The sequence below is a fragment of the Canis lupus genome, chromosome 6 (genome assembly GCF_003254725.2).
Source record: "Canis lupus dingo isolate Sandy chromosome 6, ASM325472v2, whole genome shotgun sequence".
NCBI classification, from domain to species: Eukaryota; Metazoa; Chordata; class Mammalia; order Carnivora; family Canidae; genus Canis; species Canis lupus.
The window spans coordinates 32,493,979-32,517,550 of record NC_064248.1 but is presented as its reverse complement, the minus strand read 5'-3'; the positions used below and the strand labels follow the sequence as shown (position 1 = coordinate 32,517,550).

The 23,572-nt window shown below is 44.5% G+C and overlaps 1 protein-coding gene across 3 annotated transcripts in view; it reads right to left on the bottom strand.

Moving 5' to 3' along the window:
* GRIN2A (glutamate ionotropic receptor NMDA type subunit 2A) overlaps window positions 1–23,572 on the bottom strand; it is a 546,872-nt gene that overhangs the window by 61,308 nt on the left and 461,992 nt on the right. For all 3 annotated transcript variants that reach the window (XR_004816765.2, XM_025416531.3, XM_025416530.3), the window contains exons 6-10: window positions 18,898–19,103; window positions 13,159–13,327; window positions 12,897–13,050; window positions 6,496–6,621; window positions 2,819–3,048 (exon numbers count right to left, since the gene is read on the bottom strand). Coding sequence is in view for 2 of the 3 variants with exons in the window: in XM_025416531.3 (XP_025272316.3) it covers window positions 2,819–3,048; window positions 6,496–6,621; window positions 12,897–13,050; window positions 13,159–13,327; window positions 18,898–19,103 (885 nt within the window). In the remaining variant the exon portion in view is untranslated. The remainder of the gene's footprint in view (window positions 1–2,818; window positions 3,049–6,495; window positions 6,622–12,896; window positions 13,051–13,158; window positions 13,328–18,897; window positions 19,104–23,572) is intronic.

Below are 23,572 nucleotides of genomic sequence, written 5' to 3'. Positions count from 1 at the left end.
GAAGGTCAGTCAAACTATTAGTGGTTCTAATTAGTTTTCCCACAAGCGGTCATGTTCCTTAGACTCAAAACTACGGAACAAGGGATTTCTTTTTCCGCCCTTGCCTTGGAAAATAGCAACAAGAAGCAAAACAGGTTGCCAACTACTTTCTTTTTTTTTTTTTTTTTTTTAGTTTTTTTTGTTTTGTTTTGTTTTTTAAAGCTCTATGTTTTTTTCTTTTAATTTTTATTTACTTATGATAGTCACACAGAGAGAGAGAGAGAGACAGAGACATAGGCAGAGGGACAAGCAGGCTCCATGCACCGGGAGCCCAATGTGGGATTCGATCCCAGGTCTCCAGGATCGCGTCCTGGGCCAAAGGCAGGCACCAAACTGCTGCGCCACCCAGGGATCCTGACAACTACTTTCTTGAAAAGCCCTCCACTGAGGACATGGTCCCCATTGCTTCTGCTGGAGCTCCTGCTGCTTCTTCGAGGAACTATCTTTTGCTCCCGCAGGGTGATGGGAGTCATGGACCCCCACTTTGTGGCCGTGGGGGATTTCATAGGCTACAAGGCACATTCACGATTGCTGTCTCCTCTCACGCCCACTCCTACCTCTTCTCCCAGATGGACAGGGAGGAACGAGGAGGCACGGCCAGGTTCTGTGACCATAAGAGCACCACACAGCCAGTACCTGGTAGAGGGGACAGGGACACAGCCTTCCTGACTTGATCTGCTGTCTCAGTGGCCACATGCTTTAGAAGCCAACCTAAGCCAAGGGTTGGGCGAACATGACTTAGTAAGTTAGGGCTCCCAGAGAAATCAGGAAGGGGGTGGAGGTAGGAGAGGAAGCCAGCCGAAGCTGTGATTTGGGGCCAAGTCTCTGTCTCCACCTGATCCCGCGGGGAGCCTCAGGGGGTTAACCCCACTCTGAGTTTGCCCCGCCTGGAAGCAACAGTGCGGCTGGGGTCTTGTGCTCTCACACTGGGGGTGGTTACAGGTAAGGGGTTGGGGGTACTCAAATATCCAGGTGTTCACTGTTCTAGGGCCCCAAGGTAAGCACCCTGGGAAGATCCCTGGTAGGAGCCTCTGTCAGCAGAAATGGGATGTGCACAGAGAACTGGAGTGGGGAGGCCAGGAGAGCCAGATAGGGTGCCTACCGTGTCCTACATGGCACGCATTTCTCACTCAGCACACAAGCGTGTCCTGAGCACCTACTAAGTGCCAGATAACTCTATCCTGAGCATTCTCCTTGTCAGCCCCTTCCCCAGCCACCTTTAACCTCATCAGTCTTATCTCCTTTATAACACTTGTTCCTGCCTGGAATGTTCTTCCCCATTTATGTTTACTTGCATATTGTCTGTTTCTTCCAACTAGAATTGGAGTTTCACGGGAGTAGGAGCTCAGGCTGTGAAGTTCGCCACAGTGGATGGGAGGACCTCTCCCAAGAGGTCATATATTTCCCTAAGACTTGAAAGTCATGGAGAAGCCAGCCATGAATAATGGGGAAAAAAATATTCCAGGCAGAGGATGTAACAAGTGCAAGATCACTGTGGTGGAAAGATGCTTGGGCTACTGAAGGGACATGATGGTGGTGGGGGATGCAGCTTGTGAGCAAGAGGGAGAGAACTGATAATTCAGGGCTCTGTGACCACGGGAAGCAGAGTGGCATTTACTCAAGCTGCAATGGGAAGCCGACAGAGAGAGGCCAACCACTAGCCCCCGCCCCTCATCATCTCTCTGATGACAGGCCTTCTCTGTACCCCTTTCAAGCCCAGCATATGTCACAGATAAGCTGTTAGGGCTTTTCATGGTTGATTTTCTATTCAGCAGTTTGTTGATGAATGCCAAAAGAATATACGTAGACTTATGTCAGCAAGACACGCTGGTGAGATTTTATAAAGAGAGACGATTAGCCACACGCACGAGACGGACAATCTTTGCCGTGTGGCAATCCCCACACTGCTGAGCTTAGCAAGTCAGGATTTGTTTCCTGAACTTAAAATTTCAATGGGAGGATGCACCCAGTTTACATCCTTTCTTCCTCCGTGTAGCTTTCTGAATAGCCACTCACATCCTGCACCCCTCGCGACACTCGAGCGGAGAAGGGAGACAGCAGGTGTGATTCCTGCCACCTTATTGATAGGGGATGCACAGCCCCATGGGGGAGGGCTGGAGATGTGTGTGTCAATGGAGCTGGTGGCGAATGAAAAGCCTCTCTGCTCCTTCTGTGTCCCCTGAGGAAATTTCAGGTGAGTCGGAAATGTAGGTAGTGGGGCTGCCTGGCTACTACCTGGGTAAAGAGGAGCTGCAAGTTTTGTCTCTGGGTAGGCCTTAGAGACAACTTTTTTCATGTCATAGGTGAGAAATCCAAGGCATGGAGTCTATTAGAGACTCAACCAAGGCCAGAGAACGGGGAGGTAGCTACAGCCTAGAGCACCCCACTTCACCCTTTCTCCTCGTCTAGGCTCATGGATCTTCTGCAACATCACACACTCTCTTGTAGGGAGAGCTCCAGCCAGGGCTCTAACATGAGTCACAGTGCCTTGGTAAGCATCACACTCATGATCCTATAAATAAGAGAAATGACCACTTGGGGAAACTATGCTTCCACATTGGATCTGGAATCTTTTAGAACTTGGAGGGCCAAGCTTAAGGTTCTGTTTCTAAAATTCTTAGAAATGTATCAACTCAAGTTAGGAGAAAAACCAAAACCCCTCTGGCTTTGTGTTTTTAGAGTCGGTGGGTTTGGATGATAGGAATCCGTGTGGTGCTCTGCTGAGGAGAGAGCATTTAAGATCTACTCCTTGGCATCGAGGAAAGCAAGGTGACCTTACCTTTTTGTCACTGAGGCCGGTTACTTGGTCCACAAATTCCTCCTGGATCATGAAAGCAGCTAGATTGGCTGTGTAGCTGGCCAGGAATATGACGGCAAAGAAGGCCCACACGGACACCATGATCTTGCTGGTGGTCCCTTTGGGGTTCTGGACAGGCACGGAGTTATTGAACACCAGGCCCCAGAGAAGCCATATAGCTTTTCCAATCGTAAAAGAAGGCCCGTGGGGTGCTGCAAATAACAGAAAGGGCATTCTCAGCATTTTCTCCTAAGGGCTACTTGGCAGCCTCCCGCAGCCCCGCCAGCTGCCAGAACACAGAACCGTCTCTTGTGCTTATACCCCCATCATTGCCCAGAACCAGAGCCACCACCGCTCCCTTGGTCTTTAAAAAACAAGCATTCTTCCCACATTTCTATCTGGCTGGATTTTTGCCACGTTTCTGAAAAGAAGGGGACATAAAAAATAAGCAAGAAAGGAAGAACAAATGGCCATGCAAAATGTGGGTCTGGATGAGAAGTCGCATTAGGGCCGGTTTTGAATTTGGATTCAATTCCATTTGGGGGAACCAATCACCTTAATAAACGTAACAAGCCTTTATGAAAATATGTGTGTGTGAGGGGGGGAGTGGGGGGGCGCTGCTTCAGTTCTCATCGGCTGCACTGCCGCTGCCGGGTAAAGACCGTGTAGTGGGACTGATGTGTGGGCCTCTAATCCGACGGTCCCTAGCAATTGCTCTCGTTCAAACTCAGATGCAGAGAGTGCACAATATAGTAATGAAGCCAAACTAAAACCCTCCACAAATGGAGACATCAAAAGACAGGACAACAGAGCTTAATTCTTCCATCACGTTGCAGATGGAAGACATTTAATTGCAGGTCATGGAAAATGAGCTCTGCTATCACAGCACTTTTTCTCCTTCTGTGTATCCTTGCAACAGCCACGGGTCCCTTTTAAGATTCTTAAATGTTCCTTGTAGCCTCTTAAGAGGCAGGACAACATGGCACCGTTTATTGGGGTGGGGAGTATGCACTCTGCAAAACGCACACGTTAGGGCTTTTGCATCTGTTTTGCACAAGGGGAAAAAAAATTCAATTTATGCCCTCATTTCATGGGAAAGAGGTCTTCCTTTAACAGAAGGTTAATTTTTATGTCATCTAAGTAAATGAAGATATGAATAAATGATCTACTCAGACTTCAGCTGGCAACGCAAGCAGAGCAGACAATAAATAAAATGGCAGAAGTGAATCACTGATGGAAGGTATGAAGTTCTGGGCAGGGAGCCTGGGAAAAGCAAGCTTTCTACATGTTGGAGGCCAAACTCTGGCTACAGCAATATTTATAATATCCCCGTACAGCACATTAAAGGGAAGGCAATTAATTCTGTTATGCTCAGTCTCAAACTCTTCTGTCTCTCCTTGCCTAGTTTTATAATCTTCTGGGCTTATTCCCAAGATGCCAAGAACTCTTAGGAAAAAAAAAAATAATTAGAGTCAATCCAGTTAACTGTATGAACTATTTAGTTTTATTAGGGACACATGTTGATCAGAAGTGACAGCTGTTTGGGAATCAGAAATAGGCACTTGCGGGGGTTCTGTCCAAGACTTTTGGGAATTCCCGATTCATGGATCCTATAATTGAGCTGTACATAAAAATCTTCCCCATAAAGTTCAGTGAAATGTAAAAGAAAACCATATTACACCAACAGACAAGTCACTATCATTTCTGGAGAGCTTCCACAAGCAGATGAGCAGGAAACAAAAAGCCTTGAGGTAATGGTTGGGCCGGGGAGTTGGCGTGCTAGATTCCTTGCTTTATGATAGTCTTTGAAGTGTGCGCTTCAGCCAAAGGAGGAACGACTGCATGTGATAGCCTCTGGATCTTTTTTTTTTTTTTTTGTCTCCCAAGATATATCCCTGATTTATCTACTTATCTCCAGCCAAGTCCAAACCACCGTAATCCTTTCTCTCAGAAAACTGACACCCTCTTAATAGAAAACTAACACCTAACTAACTCGCTCCATCCACTGCTACTTGCCCATCCTGTTGTCCTGACAGAGCAGCCCTAGTGATGTGACCTTCCCACATTGCATATGTTTCGTCCCACCTCTTCCCTTCATCTTGTATCACTGCCCACCTTACTCATTGACATCTTTTCTGTTCCATCAAGATTGATTCCCTGACAAGGCCTTTGCATTTGCTGTTCCCTCTGTGTGAAATGCTTTTCCTTCTGTTTTTCACTTGATGTCTCATCCTTCAGATCTCAGCTCAAATGTCATGTCTTCCAAAAGTTCTTCCCTGATTGGTCATCTCATCTAAAGTAATGGCCCCCTCCCTCATCACTTCACTTTGGTTTCTATTCCCCTTTTCCTTGAGATTTATTGTGTAAATAAATGTATAGATGTATGTGTTCACATGTGGTCTTCACAACTAAATCCTCAGCTCTCTGGGGGTCAGCAAGTCTCTATCCAACCTACCATGTTGTCCCCCTGCACTAGCACAGTGCCTGGCCCATTGTACTCACTCAGTAAATACTCATTAAAGAAATGCATGAATTCACAAACAGCACAAACTCCATAAATGTGAACACTGAGGTATGGTCACTCACAGAATACCATCTCAGGTCCCACTCTGTTGGGAGCTCCTTATAGGTTGGTTACATGACCCTCTTAGTGGAGGCTGAAAATTCTCCCATTTTAACACAAAATGATTATTTACAGCATTTTCACTGTGTTTGGTTGATGGGAGATGGTTTACGTAGTAACCACCACTTTTCAATGGTGAAGAAGTGGGAGGCTTTCTTTAAAACTAAGTTCCTAACAGATTGCCATGACCTGCTGGCTGTTTCCAATTCTGAATCTTCCAAGTGAAAACAGTACGTGGCAAATTCAAGTGCCTTGATTTTGCATGACTGTTATGAAAGGCCTGCTGTCTTCTACCAACTTAAGTCATGTTTTGGGAAAGAGATTTGGTCCTGGCAGCAGCCTTTGGAGCCATCCACTTAGGACTTGTTGTGCACGGAGGAACATTCACTCAGAGTGATGTAATGTGTTTATGTCTATAACATGAATATTAGTTTTGCATAGGAGCCTCTTAATAAGCTATAGCCAATGAGTGTCACCCAATGCAATTTACTATCTCCTGATGGCAGTTTTATCAAGTATAATGCACTAAGGTCAGGCACTGCCAAGAGGAAAATGTAATTCTTTGGGGGAAAGTACCACTTTATAATTATTTTTATCATCAAATGAACACAAGCGTGATTCAGTAGTCTGGAGAATGTTCTTAAGCTAGGTTCTATAAAAGCCATTTTCTCTGCATAGACTGAAGGCGAGATTCACTGCAATCTTAACATTTCTTTTGACACAGATTTTAAAAGTTAATTGCCAGAAAGACTTCTTCAAATCTGCTCTCTCGACAAATTGTCAGTAGTTTCCACCTAACAAGTACAGGTTCCACATGATAACAGGATGAAAATGTTTCATTTCGTTTGATCCCCTTTTCAGTTGGAGCAAGCAATCCACAATTGTATGGAATTATGAGTCATACTGGTGACCCAGCTCCATTCATATCATGGGATAGCAAGACAATACAGGGCAATGTGTTCTGAATCAGAAACCTTTGTGGGACATAAATTAAACAGCATCAACTTTGGGTCATACTTATGAGAGGGGGTCTCACCTTTCCCTTTGGCTAAGTTTCTGTTGTATCCAACAGGACTGAAGTACTCGAAGACAAAAACAGCGATGGCGGACACAATGAGCAGCATCACAAACATCATCACCCAGACGGAGGCGCTGAACGGTTCTGCGGGCGAACAGGCCAAAGGAGTGGGACATGGTCAGTTGGCGCATCCTCACAAGCAGGGCTGGCAGGAAGCCCAGAGGTCCACTTGCAGGCTCCCTGAGAAACCCTCCCTCACGTGCCTCCCATCATTCAAAAGAAGCTAGTCATTGTGGATTCATACATCTGCACCATCCTTCACTCCACAAAATATCTGAGGTATTTTATAAGGCTGTATATATAGTAGGATAAAAATAGAGAAAACTGTATGACATTTTCCAAATTGGGCCAAGGATAGTAAAAACAAAATGGGAGAAAGAATGCAAATAAAGAAGCCATCGGGTCCTATGTGATCATAGCATCATCCAGGGGATCAACACTCCGGGGAAAGCAAGATTAGATCCAAATGGTCAGTCCTAAGGCTTCTGCAGATCAGCAAGGGTTTAATTCTTATTTTCATTTTTATCCTTACATGCCAGAGGGATGAGGTGCAGGGAATTCCAGAAGGAAAGAGAGCATTACAGCCTGTTAGAAAAGGCTCATAAAATCATGGGGTTGACAGCAATATCAGAAGGTCATCATCTGCCACCATGACCACCACACTCCCCATCCTGCCCTGAGCTCTGGACCAATGAGATCTCTACAAGTTTAAAATCTTGTTGATGTTGGTCATGGCCTTCAATGTATTTGAAAAGTCATTTGAGGAGATTATGGTCATGGTAATTCAATGAGAAAGCATTGCTTCAAGAGTATAGGCAACTGAAATTATAGATGGATAAATGGTTATTTCTCCCCCAAGGAGTTTACGTCAGCTCATGTTCATTCAGATGTCTCAGAAGGGCAGGCCAAATCACAGGGTTCTAAATCTTAGAACACTCTAGAAAGTTAAGAGATTTTATGTAAAATAAATTAACATTTATATTCAGTCCAATTGAGGATATGAAAAATGAGCTGAATGGAGTCACTGTATCCGTATGTGACACAGATTTGCTAGAAAATTGACAGAGGCTAAAATTTTGAAAAATGAATATATCTCCACCTGAATGCATCATTGGGAAGAAACTGCCCTTGGATACCAATAAACTTATAATCCTTTTCATCATAAGCAAACATTTTCTGAAGGTAAAATATAAGAAGCCCAATAACACCTTTTGAATAGTAGACATTTTATTATTTTTAAATTGTTTTTCTGATGGAGGTGGTAATAATCATAAAGAACTAGACTGGTAGCAAGCCACCTTATGATTAAAGTCTGTGACTACCTAACACAGCTAGAGGTCATCATAAATTCCAATTTAATGAGCTTACTACATCACAAGAAACTAATATGTCCGAAGCTTTAACTACACAGGATAATTTAGAAACTGGAAGGAACGCTTTGCAATGCAGTTTCAAAAGTGCGAATATGTTAAAAAGGAACCCGTAACAACACAGCCTACTCAGTTTGAATAACACAAGATGAATTTGAAGAAATCAATGAGATTGCAACTATATTTTAGTTAAAATTACCTTGGGTAATAACAATATTACATCCCTGAAATCACTGCAATCACTGTAATGAGGTGTATCCAAAAAGGAGAACTAAAGGAATAATTAGGGGATTAAAAATACTGAATATTCAAGATAGGAATAAATGGTAAGGTAATTCTCCAAGTAGGGTATGTTAAAGGCCTGGTGTGTCTTACCAGATCACCATGAGGGGTAAATGAGCATGCACACGGAAAGCGTGTGGTGGTGTGTGTTGCACACTGTACACATGATAAATTAAATGGAATAGTTATCTGATTCTATGGTTAAAGCCAGACCCGATGGTGGTGGTGTGCTGTGTAGGGTCCTGAAAAAGGCATCTTGGTTTAAAACATTATTAACATTAAGTAATCCGGTAACTTCTTTTCTCTGCAGGCTGTGGTAACATTATGAAAACTATTAGGGGGCATCCTTCCTGAATTCTTCATTCACACGTCAGAATCTGTAAACCTGCAGTGGACTTCATTTGGCAGTTGATGCATCCTCATGGGGACACTTACTGTTCCAGAAATTGGGTGGGAGCCTGAACAAGCAACTGATTGTCCAGACGTTTTCCCATTTAGCAGTGACATCTGTCCCTTGAGTTGTGAGCATGGCAGGGGGATAAAAGGATTCTGCTGCACTGTTCTGGTTTTAGTAAGGTAGGTACCTAGGAGTGTCCTGAAGGATTGCTATTCTCTCTACTACCATCACCACCACCACTACCATGGAGAAAAGCGCTGGAATAATGGTGAAGCACCATCTATAATGTCTAAGGAGTACCCCAGAAATATCTTGGGTAGATATGGATTATATCCTCTACTGGTTTATTTTTTTAATATTTTATTTATTTATTCATGAGAGACACACAGAGAGAGGCAGAGACACGGCAGAGGGAGAAGCAAGCTCCTTGCAGGGAGCCCGATGTGGGACTCAATCCCGGGATGCCAGGATCATGCCCTGGGCCGAAGGCAGGCGCTAAACTGCTGAGCCATCCAGGGATTTCCCCCTCTACTGGTTTAAAAGCAAATACAACATTCATCCACAAAGGGACTTCAATCTAGGATACTCTGGGTTGGCATTTCTTTGGATCAAACAATCCAACCTGCTTGGAAAGCCTTTCGGAAGTAACTGAATGGAAATATTGCAAGAGATGCTGCCTCTGTCCTTGAAGAGCTGCTGGTTACATTTTTACACAAACGCTCAGAGGCATTACCTGCAAGTGTTTCCAATGTGAGTTAATGGAGTTTGCGGAGAGAGGATAGGAAATAATGACGAGCAATGCAATCAGATTTTGAATGTTTGGGTTCTTCCAGATGACTGAGCCAGTGAATGGAAAAATGTAGCTTAGCATGGTTGGTTCATTATGACTTTCAAAACCTGCAGATAATGACCATAAATAAGGGGGTGCACAATCGAATAGGGATGTAATTTAGTGACTGGAAAAAATATTAAGCCTACTGTGTCAAAACAGCTTTGAAAATAGTTTCCTCTGGCTACGATGTATTTTATTTTCTTTTTAAAGATACAGTAGGAAGAATAAGGAGGAAAGGAGGCTTGGCTTAACTTAGTAAAAATACCTGATTTGTTATGGAAATGCTGTACTAATGCAGGTAAGACAAAAATCTAGGGGGGGATCCCTGGGTGGCTCAGCAGGTTTAGTGCTGCCTTCAGCCCAGGGAATGATCCTGGAGACCCGGGATCGAGTCCCGCATCGGGCTTCCTGCGTGGAGCCTGCTTCTTTCTCTGCCTGTGTCTCTGCCTCACTCGCTCTGTGTGTGTGTGTCTCATGAATAAATAAATAAAATCTTTAAAAAAAAAAAATCTAGGGGAACCTGGGTTGAGGCCAGATTTTATATTAGCGACCCCCCCCCCGTTTTTTTTAATGAGCCAAGCCAGTTGATGGTATTTTTTTTTTCACTCTGTTTGAATTGGAAAAAACGTTCACTCTAGTTCACTATGGAGATATGTCAACAACTTGTGAAAAGAAACAGATCTCTGGGAGCGCCTGAATGGTTCAGTAGGTTGAGCGTCTGACTCTTGATTTTGGCTCAGGTCATGATCTCAGAGTCAAGATGGAGCCCCAAAATGGGCTCCATGCTGGGCGTAGAGCCTGCTTGGGATTCTCCTTCTCCCTTGTCCCTCCTGCTACTCGCTCTCTCTCTCAAAAAAAAAGATATGAGGAAGGGAAGAAGGAAGGAAGGTGGAAGGAAGGAAGGAAGGAAGGAAGGAAGGAAGGAAGGAAGGAAGGAAGGAGTGAAACTGAACTCTTTCCATTCTTTCCATGAACTCACTTCCTCTAAACTTTTTTTAACCTCCAGGGCCAAAGAGCCCTGTTAAAGGGTCTGCTAGGGAGTGGGACACCACGACAAGGAGAGTGGCTCATGCGCGAGGGTCCACCCAATCATTGTTAAGAATCTGCACGTTGTCTCTATCAGCTGCATTTTTCATGGTGCTGTGAGGCTCCTTTACTGAGAGAGGGGTCCCTTATCCATATCAGACCAAGACACAAAGGGAACATAATGAGGTGTGTATCTGTCAAGGTCCACATTATTCCAATAAAGGTGACGAGAATGGAAGCGGGGAGTGCAAAATCAAATCCACGGAGAGCGGTAAGGATTTCAACGGCTTAAATGGATTATCAAAAATGGAAATAGCAAATCCGTATGTCTCCGTGAGTGAGGCAGTATCCAAAATCCTGTTAGTCAACGTTTCACTCAAGAGAATGAATGAAGCACAGACAGCTTCCCTGGAAGCCATCGTGACATACCAAAGAAGATGGTAGGAGAACAAGACTGTGGGCTTGAAGCGTGTGTCCACAAAGTGCTAGCTCTCTAATAGACAAAGGTTCTTCTGTGTGGGTCTGGAAAAATGCAAGAAATTTACTGACTTTGATCTGGCTCCCCTGTATCATGCAATTTTCTTTTGGGGTCAGTGTTTGCCTTAGCCTTCCCAAATCTGGGACAAACCCACGGATGACGGGGGTGCTAAGGAGAATGAAATTTGAATCCTACAATCTTCAAGGTAGTCACTGTCAAAAACTGTTGATAACCAAACATCCCACACAATACTTTTCTTTAAAGAAAAAATAAGTAATGCTTGCCTTTGTCCCATGCAGTTTCTGCCTCTCTGACCAGGCCGCATCAGGCATATATACACACAGCGCTAAAGAAAACAAGATGAGGGACAGAGGGACACCTGGGTGGCTCTGCAGTTTAGTGTATGCCTTTGGCTCAGGATGTGATCCCAGAGTCCCAGAATTAAGTCCCACATTGGGCTCCCCTCAGGGAGCCGGCTTCTCCTTCTGCCTGTGTCTCTGTCTCTCTCCCTATGACTCTCATGAATAAATAAATAAAAATTTTTTAAAAAATTTAAAAAAAAAGAAAACAAGATGAAAGTCGAGCTCTACCTTGCTCTAAAAAAAGAAAGAAAAAAGAAAGAAAGAAAGAAAGAAAGAAAGAGAAAGAGAAAGAAAAGAAAGAAAAAGAAAGAAAGAGAAAGAAAGAAAGAAAGAGAAAGAAAGAAAGAAAGAAAGAAAGAAAGAAAGAAAGAAAGAAAGAAAGAAAGAAAGAAAGAAATCCTGCCCTACGACACAGCAATTGCACTGCTGGAGATTTACCACAAAGATACAGATGCAGTGAAACGCCGGGACACCTGCACCCCGATGTTTCTAGCAGCAATGTCCACAATAGCCAAACTGTGGAAGGAGCCTTGGTGTCCATTGAAAGATGAATGGATAAAAAAGATGTGGTTTATGTATACAATGGAACATTCCTCAGCCATCAGAAATGACAAATACCCACCATTTGCTTCAACGTGGATGGAACTGGAGGGTATTATGCTGAGTGAAGTAAGTCAATCGGAGAAGGACAAACATTATGTGGTCTCATTCATTTGGGGAATATAAAAAATAGTGACATGGAATAAAGGGGAAAGGAAAGAAAATGAGTGGGAAATATCAGAGAGGGAGACACAACATGAGAGACTCCTAACTCTGGGAAACGAACAAGGGGTAGTGGAAGGGGAGGTGGGCGGAGGGTTGGGGTGACTGGGTGATGGGCACTGAGGGGGGCACTTGACAGGATGAGCACTGGGTGATATGCTGTATGTTGGCAAATTGAAATCCAATAAAAATAATTAAAAAAGAAATCTTTTATATCAAAACATAAATTTATGAAATAGTTGAGAGTAAGGAATTTCATCCCTTACAAACCAGACAGCTTGAAGGATAGTCACATTTAAAGTATGATTCCATTAATTTTCAATCAGTGTATGCTCTTCAGACTACTTGTATTTTGTTTATCGGAGTGCTGGTATAAATCACTGCGTGGTCATCATCATTTCACCCTCACATCCAGTAAATAAATGGCTGTCATGCCAGCGAGGGATGGAGGATGGGAACGAGGATGCCGGATAAAGGCTTATGGGCTGATTTAAATGAACTGTGGACAGACAGGTTTATTTATTTTGTAACGTTTTCAAGGCTCTGAGACATATATCCACTGATCTACATTCTACACAATCAAGACCAGTATCTGAATATGTGATTGTGTTTTCAACAGATAGTTCCAAGTCAGAGAGAAATGAAAGATGTTAATGGCTGGGGCAGGGGCGGGGGTGGGGGGAGGATTGAATTGAAATGATTCAAATAGGACTCACTCTGGAGTGTGCTGATGGCGCTACATGGAACTGACCAAGGTCCTACCTGGTTCCATCCTTTGAGCAAAGACAAATAGCTACAATTGCTACAGTTCCCTATTAGGAAAACAGTAGTGACCGTGACGTTCACATACCTAGAAAAGCAGAAGGTGAGACAGTGCCGTTGCTTCTTGAAACCATGACACTGATCCCTGTCTCCACGAAGGGCACAGAGAAATCCACCACTTCAGAGCGCTCCTCATTGATGGTGAGGGAGCCAACGGCCATGACCGCCCGTTGGTAGACCACCTGTATGCAAGGCAAAGGAGGACAGGGATTTAATTTTTCCTTCCCACCACTCCCAAGCATCGCAGGTGTAGAGGCCGGATGGGAGCCCGCAGGAGGAAGGCCACTTACTTCGCCAATCATCCCGTTCCACACGTTGTTGACTTTCTTGCCATGCTTCCCGTTAGTCACCAGATAAAGGTCGTAGGTGAACTTCACGGTGCGGGAAAGCTTCTTCAGGATATCGATGCAGAAACCTTTGCAGCATTTTTTAACGTTCATTCCCTCATTGGTTGAATTGCTGTAGGAAAAACCCCGAGATTGTAGAGTATTAGCACCGCAAGATTTGTTCATAGTCATTACCAAACACACTTCCACTGTTTTCCGTGCGGGAAAACATGAGGAGGTGGCTTTTTCGAGGACATGCAGTAGTTTACGTCGGCAAAAGTAGAAAGTGTTCTTAATTGTGACAGCAGCCATGACAATGGCTAACTTTTACCGAGTTATTATTATTTTTACCGTGTACCATGCTTCCTAACCATTGTTGAAATAAACTTCAAGGTATTTCTCTTAGTTAATAATGTTTCCCCCATTGTACCGTTGAGAGTTGCCACCTCTTATTCTTAAGTTTATGACACCTACAGCATCTTTAGGCCAGAGTTCAGGCACAGGATCTCAGCAGAATTAAAAAGCTTACGGGAAAATGGAAAAGGGACAGAAGACATGAAATTCTCCACCGAAGGAGGGTTTTGCTTTATCCTATCACCGCAAATAGAGGTTTGCAACCAAAGAGAAGAAATAAAGGTGACTTACTTAGGGAAGGCACTTTCCTTCCTGAGGAAAATGTGGCTGAGAATCAGAAGACCCAGGATCCACCTGGTGCCTGACTCCATGGACTTAATGTGTCTTGATGGAGTCATCTGTCAAGTGCGGGCTCATTCCTAACACTTTCCCACCCTCCCTATATGGCAGGAAGTATACAAAGTGACACTATGAAATAGCAATGCCCTTTTGCAGGAAAAATCCCTATTACTGCAGTCTTAAAAGCCATCATCACCTACCAAGGTGACATACTTTGCTTTGTGCCAGCCACCTCACTTTATTTACCTGGCCAAGTCCTATTCAAAGGACGTATAAAAATCAGAAATGCCTTTAAAAAGGAAAGAAACAGGGTCTTCCCAATTAACAGCTACTACTTAGATGACTCATGGAGGAAGATCAAGACCTCTCTGGGCAATACACCCGGTCCACCTTGCGCTGGGGCATTTGGTTTAGCTCAACTCCCCGAGTCATGCATGTCATGAGATATGTGCTCTGGATATTCCATGGCTGGCACACCCACACATCAGATGGTTACCTAAGCACTACATTGATGTTTATGGAAATCCAACATCACAATAGGAAAATACTTCCATTTCCATATCACAGGGGAAAAAAAGTAGGTTACACAGTGTTACATACAGAACAGTCCTAGCTATATAAAAACAGATGAGCTTATGAAATATCTGGATGGAAAAACAATGAAATACAAAGCACAGCTATTTTTGAATGGTGAGAAATTACTTTTTCTCTTTTTCCTATTTTTAGGTTTTTCCCCCACAAATTAACTGCAGTGAGTATATACTACATATATAATTAGATATACACACACATCAAGTACCATTGATGTCTATCTATGCCCATGAAAGGGGGTAGATTTGACAATGTGACTTTGAGGAACGGAAACAGGTTGCAAAATGCCATAAACATGATAGAAATGTGTCCTAAGTACATTAAACCAATGACATGTCCAAATATGACCTCCTTGGTACCTATCTGTGGCTCATTAAAAAACATGCAAGAGCCAACTCTCTCTTTTTTCCTGGCCACCATGGGCCACACATTGATGCTCCTTCTCTACCTCTTCCCTCTGCTCCCTCCCTTCCTCTATCACAGGGTCTTCCTTCCCCTGGTCAGGATTCCTAGGAGAGTCTGGATAGGAGTTATGAACGCCCCTGGCTTAAGATCCAGGGTCACAGGCACACGGTGATATTCTTTGGCCTCATGGAGAACCTCAGCCAGTTAGTGAGTTGATTATCTCCCCATGTCTCCTAATGCCAGGTTTATTTCTAGATACAGCCATCATTAATACATTTTCAACCAACAAGCCACCACTGAGTACCCACTATGTATAAGACATGCAATTAAGCACTAAGGACAAGGGATGAGAAGACATGTAGCAAATGCGACAGATGAATTTCTCAGATTTCTCAGAGAGATTATGAAAACACAGACCAGCTTGTAATTGGCAACTTTCATTGGTTCCAATCACAGCCCTTGTGTACATGTGAAGGGGGGTGTCACTTGACTATACAAACATCTGAGAAATGGCGCTCGATGCATTCTTTCCCTGCTCCCACCAATCACCCGAAAGTAAAGGTGGCCCATAAAAGTCAATGTGGGGAAACGACTCCAATAAGGAATCTAGTTCAGCTCCAGTTTCCCAGCATGCCCAGTGGATAGGATCGCAGCCATGCAGGTTGACAGCACTGCCACCAGGTCCCAGGTCTGCTCCTAACAACCAAGAAGACACACATGAGTGTCTTCACTAATGAGCCTCAGTTTGCTCACTTGCAAACTGAGAAGGCTGATGCTTACCTTGCAGGATAGTCGGGGAGATTAAATAAAATAAAGCATCTAAAGCACGTCTCGCATAAATGCTTAGAAATACATTTCCTCTCTTCTCACCGACAATCTGACAGTTTGGGGGATTAATCGACAGTGTGGCCATTTCCCCTGACATATCAAGCCAGATCATTTTTCCTCAATTTTCTCTTCATGCCTTAACACCCAACTAACAGATGACGAGAGATGCTTGATTTCTCAGCTCATTTCCTCTTACCTATGTTTTTAGAAGACTGATGTGTGTCCTAAAGACCCCACCATTCACCAGAAGTGAGAGACAAAGAGTTTTCCCTGGGAGACTATCACCAAGAAAAATATAACCATGTTACCTAACAGAATCCTTCTTAGAGCCAATCAGCCTGCCTCAAAGATATTACCTGTAGGAAATGCAATTGATCTGATCTGTGTTAATGTTGGGATGAATGGGTCCCAGTGATTGCCTATGGCTTTCAAAGACTTTAATGACACCTAGATGTGCAGTCAACTTGTCATGTCGCCAAGTGGGGAAGGGAAGCTGCAAGCCGCCACCTCCCACAGCAACCAAAAATGTGCATTTGAACCTGTTAATCTGTTTATAGTCTCCAGTAAAGAAAAAGTCAATTCTTTTAAAGAGAGTAATTTATTGGGGGGTTCATTTTCTCCATACAAATGTGGCTCAGGGCTCACTGCCCTATGTTGTCAGCTCCAAGGCTTCTGATGTTAAAGATTTAAAGCTCCTATTACTGGCTGTGAAGCCCAAGAGGCTCTACTCGATTGGCCTTATTGAAACAAAGAAGGCGCTGCTGTCATAAAGGAGGTCCCCCTACAGAGGGAAGAGTCTTTGCTTTGTGACAATCTCTCTGCTTTCTTCATCTGACCAAGTTGTGCTCGAAGAACGCCCACCCCAATCAATATCTCCTTGGACAACTTTCCCACATTTACCCCTTCTGTCTCCTGCCCAGCTCATCACTCTCTGGCATTGCCCTGGGCTTCCTTTTGTTTCCCACACCTGCTGATCTCTTTCCTCCCCCAGGGCCTTTGCACCTGCTGCTCCCTCTACCCGGAAGGCTCTTCCCTCTGTTCTTCACATGTTCATCATCCTTTTCTACCTCATCTTACGCCTCACTGGTGTGAGCTAACGAAGCTCCACATACTTCAAGTTACTCTCTCATCACACTAGTTGTATCTTTCACAAGGTTTATCATAACATGGATATGATGTCCTGGTCTTTTATTGGTTGACTTGTTTTCTTCTTAACTGTGTACACTCCATACTGCAAGACCCTGGTCTTCTCTGTTCACTGATGTATGGTCTGTTCCCAGCACTGTGCTTAATGTATATTTATTTATTGACTAATCTATTCAGAATATTAACTCCAAAGAGGCTCCTCATTGATTAAAAAAAAAGAATTTTCTGCAAACGAAAATGTGCCTTCAAAATACATTTTGCAATCATATTTTTAAAAAATTATCTTTATCCCAAGTGCTGAGCTCTGGGGATCTGCATCTCGTATAATGACTTACATCAGAATTCAGAATGTGGGAAGATAAGTAGCCATTCACTTGTCTGTTTAAGCATTATCAACACTGGTGTGTCATATTTCATGCTTGTCACTGAGCATACAGACACGTAAGCCATGTTTCCAATATTTAGGTAGCTCATACTCCAGTGGGCAGGGGGAGGTGGGGCTTTATAGGCCATAAAAACAGGTGATAGAGAGATCCAACGGTATGCACTGAATGTTTGGGTTCCTTTGAATTCATATGTTGAAACCCTAAACTCCAGTGTGATAGTGTTAGGAGGTGGGGCCTTTGGGAGGTCCAGAGGTCAGAGGGTGAAGCCCTCATGAATGGGAGGAGCACCCTTAGAACAAGACAGGAGAGCTTGCTTCCTTTCTGTCTCCGCTCCAGCATGTGATGATACTGAGAGAAGAAGGCCGTCTGTAAACCAGACACCTTGCTGGTGGACTCCCAGCCCTCAGAATTATGAGAAACAAGTCTCTCTTTTTTTTTAAGCCACGTCATCTGTGGTGACTTGTCACAGTAGCCTGAACACACTAAGGCACAGAGACACACCCTGGGTTCTGTGGAATGAGGGACCACAAACTCAACTTGGGAAGGAACTTAAAGTTCACGGGAGAATTATCTGGATGACAGGAAGGGCTCAGAAAAATATGGATAGGGGTGCCTGGGTGATTCAGTGGTTGAGCATCTCCTTTGGTTCAGGTCGTGATCTCTAAGTCCTGGGATCGAGTCTCCCATCAGGCTCTCCTGCAGGGAAACTGCTTCTCCCTCTGCCTGTGTCTCTGCCTCTCTCTCTGTATTTCTCAACAATAAATAAATAAAATCTTTAAAAGAAAAGAAAATATGGACAAAAATACTCCAACGGTAGGCCTTTTCCTTTGGCAAAATCCCCACAAGGATGTGTCTTTATTTGTGTTTGCACTAGAAAGACTAGACTCGGGGTCATGGACTTGGTCATGAAGCTTTATGCTTCCCTAAAAGGCTGACAGGTTAAGGACAAACTTCACCAGAAGCTCTCACAAAAACTGTCAGTTCTTCCTTCGATTGTTAATAAAAGAGGAAACGGCACAGATGTGATACTGGCTTACTGTCGGTGAGCTAGGAAACCACCAGAAGGGCAGGTCTACACTGATCACATCAGAAAGTCATATGGAAGGTGTACAATGACCCCCAGCTGGAGAGAAGTTTTCAAAGTTTTTGAAGAGTTTGTATCTGGGATATATATTAAAAAAAAAAAAAAAGATGGAAGGGAGTAGATGGATGTGCAGGGTTGGAGGACGAACCAGCCAGAAAAATAAAAAAAGTAATAATAATTTAAGGTGAGACCGAAGGGGAAGTTTGAGTCAGCACAGTGGTTAAGAATATGGAGTTGGACGGAGCAGCGTCTGAGTCCTAGCTCATCCGTTCACTCATTGAATGGCTTTGAGCATTTTTCTGAATCTCCCCATAACTCAGTTTAAATACCTAAAACCACTTACCTCCTATTGCTGTTGCTGGAATTAAATGAAAGTAAGCCACCTGGCGCAATTCCAGTTATTTATTTCAGTCTTTAAAACACCCCTAATATCATAGATCATCATACAGTATTATAATGGTCTATTTTATATGACATTTTATTATGGTATTATGGACACCACCATTGTCGATGACACCGGCTATTTGTAAAGGATTGGGTGCGTTCACCCAATGGCCTCCCCAGACTCACTTGATCTTGACGAACTTCCGACATGGCACGGTGTTCCTCACACATGTCTCGGTCAGCGGGTCTATGTCTTCCACGATGACAAAGGGGGCTTCCTCTAGGGTGACGATGCTCAGATGGTTGTCGTCTGGCTCACAGTCTGAGAAGGATTTGTACCTCGGCCACACGGCATGCCTCAGGCTCAGGCTCTGGTTCTCCCACTTGCCCACCTGCATCAGAAAGACAAAGGCACATCTGTGCTTTCTGGCAGCGCCAACTTCTAGAAAGGTGAGTCCTTCCCCATAAGAGGAACGAGAACCCCTCCTGATCCTCAGGGCTTTGCTGCGACCTACTTCAACATATGCTTCTGTTTATATGCTAAGAAACATAAGGATAAAGGGAAAGCAGAATATTGGGCAGTCTCCATGCCCTGGCCTCCCCCAGGCTAATGAATACGGTGGTGGCGCCCATGCATGGAGAGGAGTAGAGCTTCCTCAGGCGACCCTCATGTCCTGCCAGAAGTCGGGGACCCCTGATGTCATGAGAGCAGCAGGGGCTTTCCTAATCAGAGAAGTCTTGCCTGGGATCGCCACCCTCTGCCACTTTCTAGCTACACAAACCCGGGGAAGCTCTGAACCACTGTGAACGTCTGTTTCCTCCTCTGTAAACAGCACACCTCCACCTGCTTTATAAGGACCTTGTGGCGATCAAATACGATGATCTGTGAACAGCACGCAGCCCAGTGCCCGGCACGTAGCAGGGACTCCATACTCTTAGGTACAGGAGGGAGATGGGGAGGAGATATTTTTAAAGATGCTAAAGCGAAGAGGAAGAGGAAGAAGAAGATGATATGGAAGAGCCAAAAAAAAAAAAAAAAGGCAGGAGGATTGACGGGAGAGTCGACACAAGGAGGACGCACAGGAGAGGAAATCAGGAGTGTCACATCGAGCTCAGATATGGTTCTATTTAAGTTGCAAAGTAACGTGAGCTGTTATTAATCTGGCCCGGAGCGGAGACTTCCAGCGCTCAGCACTGCACCAAGTCCTGTCAAAATAGGATCGATCTGTTCCCTCTGAGCAGCAGTCGGCATGTTAGTGAAATCAGATTGAAGGCTGTATGTTTTGAACCTTGATTTTATTTGACAGCTTATTGGCACTATTCATATACACACCGGGGAGGGAAAGCTGCTCCTAGCATTGCGCTTCCTCCTTCCTCCCGCTCCCAGGCGCAATTGCTTGACACCACAGGTCAGCGCTTTATTTGTAATACCAACCTCAAGGAAACACCTCGTCTGAAAAGCTAAGTGCCAAGTCCGGGCTTGTCTGTGTTGACGTGACTCACTGACCTCCCTTCCTGTAATGTGAGTGTCGCCAGAAATGAATTTCAGGCCCGTAAAGAGAATTCAGACACGCCGGGCACCCGAAGGGGTGATGGGGTGGGAGGAGATGCTCCCTCAGATTGCCTTGTCATTTGGACCTGGAAAATGTTTGCTGCTCTTACTGAAACATTCCACGTGGCCGATTACAAAACTGTCCGGCATCGCTGATACCCTCCCTTTTAAGACAGGAAAGGCAATAGAATGATTTGGTCAAACAGACACGTTCATCTCCCCGAGCTGGGATGTGTAACGCAGGCTGGAGAGAATGTGGAGCCCATCAGATTCATTAGTCACTCAACGCGGATTTACTGAACACCAACTATGTGTGTTTGGTAAGTTCGTGTTGAGTGTGAAGGAAGGGGTCAGATGATGCAAAGCCTTGCAGGTCCTCGTAGGGAGCTGAGACCGATGATGGATAAAACTGAATAATCCCTGCCTTGGCAAAGTCACTTGACCTCTCTGAACTTCACGTTCTCTACCTGCAAAATGCAACAGGATGTGCCCTTAAGGACTGTAAGGAGCTTCGTTCGGGTGAGCCAAAATGTCCAGGAAGCGTTGAGCCCGTAACATACACGGTAACTGCCATCATTTTATTATCGCTGTGGTTTGCATTTAAGACTTTGCTCAAATATCAACTGACCTCTAAGGGCATACCTGCCTTCCCTAGTAATAGAGAACTTTGCACCTGTCCACCCCAGCTCTTTGGCGCTATAATTATGACAGTGTCACTTTTGAGCTCTCCTTTGTAGTCAGGAAATGTATCGATATCGCCAGCTACTCTGAGCCCTACAGATCCCCAGGGTAAGGGCTGTTATTCCAACTTTGCAGTTCAGAGAACTGAAGCTGGGAAGCAGTTGGGACCAGGGCCACACCACAGGGCTGTGTGAATCCAAAGGTGCTTCTATTAAGTGACCCGTGGTAACCATGTTATGGCTCAGAGACCCTTGCTCCCCTGCAGAGACAGCCCTGAAAGTCCCAAGAAATGGAAATTAAGGCAAAGACCATTTAGCCTTTGATGATGTCATTGAGGGCGTCACTGTACCCTCACCTGTGGAGTCAGGCAAAGGTTCCCGCCCAAGGCCGACTGGCTCCTGGGAGAGAGGCCATGAAGGTTTATGAGTTCCTGGAGTTCAGTGACTCCCCAAATCTCCCCTAAGTTATTCTCTCCCTTCTCCTGGCTAAGTAAGCACCCACCAGTCAGCCAAGGAGGCTGGAAGCAAGCTATGAGTGGAAAAAGTTGAACAGAGCCAAAGCCTCTGTGTCAGGGCTGCGCTGCATCTCGAGAGGTCCCATCACCTCCTCTGAGTCCAACAGGCTGTCCATATAGGCTCCCCAAGTCCCCAAATCCCCGCTCCAGGATTCTATATACCCCCACATAAGGGTAGGAGGAGACTTTCCCCTTCTATGTGCACGTTCACAAGGGACTATAACTGAGTCAACCCAGTGCTTGTAGACAGGATTAAGAGGGATCCATTCAATCCATAAGGATTTGTGGAGTGGCTACTAGGTGTCAAGCAGCACATGAGACACCAAGGAGACCATGGAACACGCAATGAAGTTTTTACTTTGCACGGAATGTCTATGCTAATTGGGAAAACAGGCCTGAGTCAGATAATTGCACAAAGACACACCATACAACCTGGGTGGAAGAAAGAAAAAAAAAATGGGTCTAAGAGAACAGATGAGTGAAGGAAGGGGTCGGATGATGCAAAGCCTTGCAGGTCCTTGTAAGATGAGCACTAGGTGTTATTCTATATGTTGGCAAATTGAACACCAATAAAAAATAAATTTATAAAAATAAATAAATAAATAAAATTAAATAAAAAAAAAAAGCTAAGATTTACCCTACTAGTGTATCTAGTCTGTTAGCCAGGGTGGGAAAGCTGGATGGAAGCCACCAGGGATATGCGTCCATATGTAACCTGCCCGGAGTCTTATGTCCCCCTCAGTTCATCTCTGTCTTCTTTTTCATGATGGAAAATTTTAAACTCATACGAAAGCGGGAGAGTATAATGAATCTCCATGTTCCCATTATCTAGCTGCAATAATTACTAACTCATGACCAATCTCATTTCGTTTATACTGCCACCCACTTCTCCGGTATCATACTGAAGGAACTCCCAGACAGGGTAACATTTCATTCATAAATCCTTAAATCGATTTAAATATCTAATCTCTATTTGCTTAATAATATTATACCCCAACAAGCTATGTCTTTCTCTGATTAGATTACACTTCCCCAGCCTAGGAGGGATTCCACACAGGCAGTGATTGGTTTCTCTGAGGTCCACAGCTTCTAACTCAGGGCCCTGCACAAGAAGAGACTTAATGGGACAGGGACAGCTGTCGATGGAATGAAGGAACATTCGACCTGAATTTTTAAAAACGTCTATGAGTCAGAAGATACTAGTAGACTCGATCAGCCTGTCCATACTGGCCTCAGCTACGGGATCTTGCACTCTGAGAAAAATATTGAAATACCGAACCTGCATTCTCTCCCTCACTCATGCTTCACTTTGACTTCAGTCCCCCGGACGCAGAGCCATTGAGAGTGGCTGCCCAACAGCCTGTGTATACATTTTCCAGACAGAGCCGAGACCATCATGCCAATGCCGATTTAATAGGGGCTCCGGCCGCACTGAGGTGTTCAGGAGGATGGCAAGCTTCAATGGAATAAACTCTGAATTGAGAAGAAACTTCAGTCACACCATCTGGACTTGCCTCAGTGTCCACAGGCACTAAATGGATACAGAATATGAATGCTCCACATGCCTTTCTCTAAAAGTCATGTCCAAGACAGAAGAACCCTGTACCCTCTGAGGACAGTAGTAATCAATCTCTCTCCCTGCTCTCATCTTTGAGCTGATAGTGACTGTCCTGCTATGCTCTAAACTGAACCTTCTCCTGGCTCCCAAACCCCTCCAGAATCGTGCATGCCCCATGGGGCAGAGCCTGTAACTTTAGATCAGCAGTTACTGCCTGACCAGGAGGAGCTGTGCATTCCCAAGCTGCACCACATTTCCTCCCAGGGTAAGTTTTCTTTTTTTTCTTTCCCCCAGGGTAAGTTTTCAATGCATCAGAGCAAATGAAGTGATACAGTCTCTGTTGAACACACGGTCCTATTTCTGAAGCTCAAAGGGAAAATGAAGTCCCAGGAGGCCTTGCCTAGTCCACAAGACTAGGACAGGAAGGTGTACCTGTGTGTGTGTGTTGGATACAGGCACCTACGGATCCATCGACGTCCCAGGGATCAGCCTCATCCCTACGGGACCCTTCCCTTCTCTCCCTCACATGGAACAGAGGGAAAGTGTTCAGAATCAT